The sequence below is a fragment of the Chiloscyllium plagiosum genome, unplaced genomic scaffold, assembly GCF_037043375.1.
Source record: "Chiloscyllium plagiosum isolate Xiang-an unplaced genomic scaffold, Cpla_swu_hap1 HiC_scaffold_23, whole genome shotgun sequence".
Taxonomy (NCBI): Eukaryota; Metazoa; Chordata; class Chondrichthyes; order Orectolobiformes; family Hemiscylliidae; genus Chiloscyllium; species Chiloscyllium plagiosum.
In genome coordinates, this window is record NW_028270161.1 from 27,477,124 (window position 1) to 27,485,648 (window position 8,525).

Below are 8,525 nucleotides of genomic sequence, written 5' to 3' on the forward strand. Positions count from 1 at the left end.
TAAAAGGAAACATCAATGAGATCTCCTCTTATGCTTCTAAATTTTAGTGGTTATAAGCCTATTGATCTAATCTCTTCACATATGACAAACTTGTGATTCTTGTGATCAATCTAGTGAACCTTCGCTGTCCTTCTCGCATGTATATTTTTCAAGGTGAACAATGTCTTTCACCAGAAACTTGACTACAAATTGGGCATTAGTAGAAAGTATTTGCATCTTGTCTGATTAATGCAGTTGTACAATTTTCAAATCTTTGATTCTCTCGAGTGAGCGGTCATTTAGAGGTGCTTGTGTTACACAACTTGCCATATCTACCTGTGACTGGCAAGCTGGCTGCAACATGCATGATTTCAGGCTGCATTGCAACTGGAAGGTGGGGGTGGTGTGACTGCTCAAGTGGGAGATGAACACTTAGAGCAGATACAACCTGCTATTTTTATGCTGTAATTTAAAGGCATGTATGCAATTTGGTCAAGCTGTAAAGCTAAAAGCTCAACATATTTTAATAAATACAAAAATGCAATCATTGGATAAAGCTTAACATTCTATGAAGTGGATGCACTTAAAAGTAAAGAGGGTTTTATGATTAATTATGTGTAAGTTTTTCTTATGCTCCCAATTCATCTGAAAGATGCTTGTTGTCATTTCTTGCACAGTTCAGAATTTTTTTTTTATTGCTTGTAAAAACATGTAACCTCTTGAACCTGCCTCAGGTGACCATTTTATTCTCAGGAATTCTTAATCAAGAATGGTTCTTTTACCACTGGGGAGTATTGCAGCTGAGCTGATTGTAGTAATTCTTATTGTGCATAGTTGGAGAAATAGGTCTCACTTCTGCATCTAGCTTTTAAAAAATTTTCCTGTTGTTGACTTGATTTAAATTAACTGGACAGAGTAAGGATTAGATGTGTGGTATCTGCCTCCTGAGTATCTGGAGCCAACAACAAACTACTGAAAGGGCCTAAATAGAACGTTTTAACATTCTGGAAATGCGTGCCGGTATTAACCTCAATTGATATGGTTTTATTTTTAATAATTTTTAGATAATAAAGGAATATGACAACATTGGAATCAATGTCTTCATAGCTGGGTGTAGTGGTAAGTGTAATGCTGCTTAGGAGACATTTAAATGTCACCTTTTGTACCAACTTATGCAATATGCTTTGGTCATGAGCATTTGGTTTTTGTAGTAATCATTCACATAAACATACTGTGGCCAGATCTAATTATTGCCATTTAATGTAGCAGTGTGCCTTGACCCCACCCAAATACATTTAATTCCGTTATTTCTAATATCTTGTGGATTGTGTTTGAGACCATTAGCATTGAGATTATTGAATTGCTGACAAAACAGCAACCAAAGCTCTGGTATCCATTTCACAGCTAAATGTGTTATATTTTCAATTTTCATCCAGATTGAGACCTGAGGAGAATATATGCTTCAAAAAGGCCTCTGGGGCCAGTTGTTAATGGTTTTGTAACATTCATTTTGGAAAGCATCAAGTCTCCACAATCACTATCATTTTTCCGTTTTTTTTTTAAGAATCCAGATAAAGTTCAACATGTTTTATTCATTTAACGTAATATTTATCTACATTTTTCTAAAAGTCAATTAATTACATTTTTGTTCATTACACTTATCTCATCCTATAAATGTACTTTAGTCTCAAGTTAAAGTACCCAGTAAAATGTGGCAATAGAATTAGACTACAAATTGGCTAGTGTTTTTATTTATAATTGATGCTTATAACCGCAATGATTGCTGTCATTGTAAACCTTGCTCTCCGCCGAGTAGCATTGCTTGTTCAAGGTTGTTACCCATGTCAAAAACCTTCACAGCCTGTTTGCTTATAGATTCTCATGTTTAGACCCCTCTTGACTCTTTCAAATGTTGGTAAAATTTCTATTCTCACTTATTTTTGTTTTACTTGTAGAATGCATTGTGGAAGATCTGACTAGGTTGAAGTTTTTTGATGAATCAATTCCAAGAAGTCTTCTGTTTCATTCTGTACATGATGCTGTTCTTCACTGTCAGGAGTTAGCATCTTTAAGAGGAGACAGTTCCACAGAAATGTCCTCTTGAACTGACTGACATGATAAAGTAATTTATTATAGTACGTCATCTTGGTGCAGATCATCTGGAAACTGTTAAAACTGCAAGAAAATATCACAGCATTTCCAAGAATGGTAACTGTTTTAAGTTTGTCAAAGGAAATTATCCCATCAAGACTGTTTAATTGTTTGCACCACACATTTGAATTTTAACTTATTTCATTCTGATAAGAGTTTGAGATGTGAGCAACTTCTGTAGTGCCTGATAGCTGTTAGTAACCATTTTTGTTTAATGTTTTGATTCTTTTCATAGATATCTGCATAAACATCTATATCTATGTATGCAATGTACGTAATGTTTGTCTCACCGAATGGAAGACTATCAAAGCAAATGATTGCTTTTCTGTATTGTTTTTGTCCATCAGTGCCCAAACTGTCCCTTTATTTCTGCTTGAAAAAATAACTTTATCAAATCTGAGATGTATGGATTTGTAATTGATCTTCTAAACAAAACTAGTGCTCCCTCCCTCATTACTCCTTTTGGCACAGAATCAAGTGGAAACACCATTCTATCACAAATATGTAAACCACCATTGGGTAACTTTGCAAACCAGGTTTCGAAATGTAACTTAGATTACTTTATGTAAATATAACACTAAAAACAGTGAAATGTAAATGCATATATTTTAATCAGTTTTTGGTTACTATTAGTGTTTTTGATGCACTGGTGACCCATTTGGAAACTTCAGCCCCATAAATATCATTGATGTTAAAACATCTAGACAGTACTTCAGTTTGGCCTTGTAAATTTTGCACAGGTGATTTTGACTCTTAAGGTTAACTCCTTCCCTCAATACCACATACCACTAAAACCCACCTGTACTTCAGCTATGCCATGCACACAATCGATTAATGATCTGACACTCTCTTCACCTTAGCAGACACAACCACTTTGAAGAAGTTTTTTTTTAAATATCATTCTGCAAAACAATTCTGAAATATAATTCTGACTGGTTCACTCCTGTTGGCTTTTTTGTAAAATCCATTATGCCATAATTTTATGCCACCAAGGTAATAAATGCATCATTTACTTAAATTACAGACTTTTATATTTTTTCTGCATTCTTAAATTATATTATGCATTCTCTGACCAGATAAACAAAGCATTTGGTTTAATGCTCCTCTCTAATTCTTTTTAGGCATGAATTTGAATCCAGTAAAATTTGAATTGGGGATTAAAAGCTTGATCAGTTCCAACCTGGCATCCCTCACCACCATTCCTCCCCCCCCCCCCCCCCCCCCCCCCCCCCCAAAACCCCTCCACCTCTGTCAAGGAATGCTGAAGCCAAATGTAGTGCTCATTGGCCTATCCCAACTGAGGTTAGATGTCTTGCAGACCATGTACAAAATGTGGGATCTTTTGTTTCAAGTGTTCTTTCAACTGCAAAATCGGGTTTTGAAATTATCAAAATAAAAATTTGATGCTCTGATTTTTATCTGTTTAAGAACTTTGAGTTATTATCTAAATCTGAGAGGCTATTTTTCATTAATTTATTTTGTGAAGTCACTTTACATTTAAAATTCCCACATTGTTGGTATAATTTTACAAACCATTTGTGGATATAACCAAGAATTTCTTTTTTCAAATTCTGCAAGTTTGTTTTTTCCCCAGCAACAATATATAGGTGATACAAAACAAGTCCAATTTTAGTTGCTAAAACTGATTATTTTACACTCTATACATCTCAAACTGCTTTACCACATTTCTTTTGTCTGCTTCTATTATCACATTTTACATTTATCTCAAAACAGTTTCTTGCATGCAGAGTATATTTAACAGATCATGCTTATCAGTATGTTCTGTGAATTGGTGAGGTTTTTTGAAAACCTAAATTGCTGATATTTTCAAACCATTACTGAAAATAAGCTATTTCTTCTGTAACCATGTCCATTATCAAGTAAATATTTGAAGATTCTCGATTTATGAATGTTTAAAACTAGTATTTAAATATAGCTGGTGTAAGATTTTTGTCTCTAGTTCAAACTAGGAAGGGTCAAGGTTCTGGTGAGATAGTTGGTTATTTTCTAATTTAAAAGCCATTTGACAGTTTTTATCCAAAAGAAAGAAATTGCTTCTCTCAATTTTTCTAACAATTGGAACTCCAGAATGAAGATATTAAATTTGTTTTGTTCTGTCATCCTATTTCAGTGCTTGCACTTCTCTGAAAAATATCAAACCTGTGTTTATGCATTTTTGAGATGGGTTATTTGACAACAGATAACTGGTGTTTTTCCCAATTCAGCACTCAGCTGTCTTGTTCTTTTAACCTTGTTTGTTGTCATTATTTGTAAGCTTTCTTCAAACGTCCAGTCTTGCTCTTGAACAATGACAAGCACCATGTTTGTTTGAGATGAGAAGTATCTAGTCATGTGATCTTATTTTGAACAAGTTTAACATAGACTATTGCTGGACTAGTGGTTTGAATCAATGAATGTGTTCCTTGGTAAACCTAAAATAATCTAATCTACCTGTATTTTGGCGTGAGTAGACATGACAGAAGCAAATATCTTATTGTTTGCTGTTCAAAATTATAACTAAAATCTCAGTTGCAAAATTTGATCGTTGCCTGACCTTAAAAGCAAGAATTAAAATCTGCATTGAAAGTTCAAATTCCTTCAGCTTTGAGAGTTGGTGACTGTATCTCTTTTAATAATTCAGGAACTCTTATATTGTCTTAATTTTCTGACATCTGGAAATGGCAGTATAAAATGCATAACATGTTGGCCATAGGAGTATAAATTCTGTAATTGTATTTTTATATCAGCTATTAACTGTTTTGAATTTGTCATGAATGTGTAAATTTACACGTTGCCTGCAATTTGATGTTTTTGAAAGGTATTTTTGTATTAAGTATAAAGAAAGATCAGTACTGCAAACTGTTTGTGTGACTTCTGCAAGTTTTCTTTAAAATAACCTTCTAAAAAAGTTTGTTTGCAGTTGCTAATTCTGACACTGTCATTTATTCCAAAATCAAAGATTGTCAGAAGTAGCAACTGGTCAGGTTTTACCCACATGCATTCTGATTAAACTTTTTAAAAATGTTTTTGTTTCACTGAAAGATCTAATTCACTACAACAAACAACTGACCGGCTTTTATTTGTAGTGTCTTAGTGCATTGAAACCTCCCTCCTCCTCAAAAGTGTTCAAGAAATGACCAGACAGAGTAGAAAATAGGATCATACAAATTTTGGTCCTTTTTAAACTAGCTCCTTCATTCGATAAGATCATAGCTGATCTGAATTCCACATTCCCATCTACCTTGAATAACTTTTAATTCCTTTATCTAACAAAATTCTGTGATTCTGACACCTTCTGAAACTTTCAAAATAGCATAACCTAGAGACAGAGACAGTTATCAATCTTCTGACTTAAGGGGTGGCCAATGATTTTTAAAGTGTTCCTCGTCTTGGACATGCCCAGAAAAGGCTACGCTCTTTCCAAAATCATTCAGAATCTTAAACTTCGATGAATTTCTCCCTTACTCTTCCAAACTCCATTGGAAACAAACCCAGCCTGTCCAATATTTCCACAAGATAACCTGCTTATTCTGGTATCAATCTGGTAAACCACCTTTGAACCACTTCAACACATTTAGATAATGTAAATTAAGACAAAAAAAACACACAGTAGTTGTCCAGTTTCACCAAAGCCCTGATTATTTGAAACATATGTTCAAAATGAAGGCTAGCTATGTTAATCACTTGCTGGATTTATGCACTAACGTTTTGTGACTGAATCACTGTGGCTCAGTGGTTAACACTGCTGCCTTAGTGATTTGGGGACTCTGGTTCGATTCCAGTTTCCAGTGAATGTCTGCGTGGAGCTTCCCTGTGTCTGTGTGGGTTTCCTCCCACAATCCAAAGATGTGCACATTAGGAGAATTGGCTATGCTAAATTGCCCATAGTGTTCAGGGATGTGTAGGTTAGGTACATGGGTCAGGGGTAAATATAGAGTAATGGGGGAGGGGAATGGGTCTGAGTGGATTACTCTTTGGAGGCTCGGTGTGGACATGTTGGCTGAAGGGCCTGTTTCTACACTGCAGGGATTCTATGAAAATCTGCATCTCAAAATTCTGCAGTCATTTTTGGTTTAAATAATACTTTTTTTGTTCTTTCTGCCAATGTGATTCACATTTTACCTACCTTTTATGGCATCTTCGACTTCTGCATATTAACTTGCAAACAGATGTTTTCTTCACAACATAATTTCCTACCTACCTTTGTGTACTCTGCAAATTTAGCCTCTGGTTGGCTCCCCCCATGTACGTCTGTGATATGAACTGTAAAATGTTGGTCAAGTATACCCCTGCCTATCAAAGACCCATTTATTTGTTATCTGGCTAGCAGAAAGCACAATCTTTCTGTCCATGATAGTATGCTACCCTCACATCATGAGCTACTAATTTTGTGCAATAATCTTTGACACCTTGTCAAATGTCTTTTGGAAATCCAAGTAACATCAATGGTAGTCTTAATATCATGATGGATAAAGAGAACTCTTTAACTCCCTAACGAATTGCTCAAACTCTATTTCCCTTTCACCAATCATGCAGATTTTTTTTCCTGCTTGAATTTTTCCAGGTGCTCACGAAGATCTGAACCCCGGTTGGGGGGAGGCTAAATTTGCAGTCAATAGACACACCTGTAAACAACTTTGTCAATTGCACAAGCAATCATTTATTCTTCGCTACGGCCAGGTCGGTAGACTGATCTGCCCAGAAGTATAAGTACTCTGAGACCACCAAAAGAATCCAACGACAGAGTTTATATACTTAGGGTTCATAGTCGGACATGGAGCATGATCGCGTAGTAACAATTAATCAAATCGCGCAAGACCCTTGTGCATTTTTGCCTTAGCCTATCACGATTTCTTGTAAGCAACCTGTTCTTAGAATCTTCTTTGTTCTGCCTTGTGGTTAGGGTTAAACCGTTACTTTTGCAATTAATTGGATCTACATCGGTCTGCAGTTTCTTGATTCTGTCTAGTTCAGTGCAGTTTGACGATGCAGAAGCCATTTTGTGCAGCTCCTTCAGTCACTTTGTCCTACCTCCTAGATGCCCACATCCTCACTGTTACAATCTCCTTAATCAATTCCGATATTTTCCCCATGACAGTTGACAAGCTAACTGACCTGTAGTTTTCAGTCTGCTCACTTGAATAGAGGGGTTCTACTTGCTGCTTTCAAGTCTGAAGTTTTTCCAGAATCTGACGAACTTTGGAAAATTAACACTGTTACATCTGCCTCTTTAAGACCCCAGAATGAAGCCCAACAAGACCTGGAACCTTTTCAATTCACAGCTCCATCTATTTGCTCAGTACCAATTTCACTCGAGCCTGAATATTCTAATGGTTAAATAGCCATTTGGGCAGCACAAACTGCAGCTGTATGTCAAGGTCATGTGGAAACCTATACTGACCAGACTCCATGCCCAAGAAATTGAAGATTCCAATGGCAATTTGAATGGGTCTGTAACTCTGAGTACATTAAAAGCTGGACAATTCAGGGGGTACTGCTTCAGTAAGCTACTAGTCATCTGGTTAGATGACTTAAAAAATCTAACTGCAGGATAATTATTAAGCTGACTCTCAAGTCCACCTCCTCCAATCCCTGGCATCCTTGTGATTGGACCCACCCCACCTCATGGTATTTGAATTCAGTCCCCTGCTTCCAAATTTAGTGCATCCTGAATATTCCAATACCTAACTCTCATCCTAGGCACCTGCTGCCACGATTACATATGTTATATACTTAGCTGTCACGGTGGTTGGTTGTGCTGCTGGACATTGTGCATTTTCTGATTTAAATGTGGCTGCAACGGGGATGTGATTTGACTTCCCAAGCCTGAATATCCTGCACTGAGTGAACTGTACCAGATTAGATATGTACTGCTTTCTAAAATATCCAGGATCAGTATTCCTGGCTAGCATTGTGAAGTTCAGTCTTAACAGAAAATCATGTAATCAGACTGTGACTGCCACTCTTGGAATATTCAGTCTTGTGCAGCATAAATGCCTGCATAAACTGGTTTGACCAAATGGCTGGTTTCTGTGCTGTATGTTATTCTGCCTCTGCAGAAAATGAAATTTGTAATAGAAACTGATTTTATTTTGTTTGTCTTTGGAACATTACAAACTCCAAAAAGCAAATCTGATAGTTAACTTTTGGATTATCCTCTTATGGAGTAATTTTGAATTTTTCGATGTGATTTCTAATCTTGGGAGACTTCTCTAAATTCCTGGCTAAAAAGTTCATACGGGTTTTCCAGATAGTTAGGCAACAGTATGCTGCTGCAGAGCATTTTACAGTGTACTTCAAAGTCCTGCAATTTTAAGATAAGTTAATTCTGTGTAATAATAGACATATAGTTTAGAACAAAGATTTTTTGTTTTAAAATGTAAATATAGTTGTAA

The 8,525-nt window shown here is 36.0% G+C and overlaps 1 protein-coding gene across 2 annotated transcripts in view; it reads left to right on the forward strand.

The window, feature by feature from the left end:
- Positions 1-4,989, forward strand: part of slc26a5 (solute carrier family 26 member 5) — an 81,486-nt gene extending 76,497 nt beyond the window's left edge. For both annotated transcript variants that reach the window (XM_043713848.2, XM_087999502.1), the window contains 2 exons: positions 1,044-1,098; positions 1,935-4,989. In XM_043713848.2, coding sequence (XP_043569783.2) covers positions 1,044-1,098; positions 1,935-2,083 — 204 coding nt within the window. In that variant the 3' untranslated portion in view covers positions 2,084-4,989. The remainder of the gene's footprint in view (positions 1-1,043; positions 1,099-1,934) is intronic.
- Positions 4,990-8,525: the final 3,536 nt, after the last annotated feature.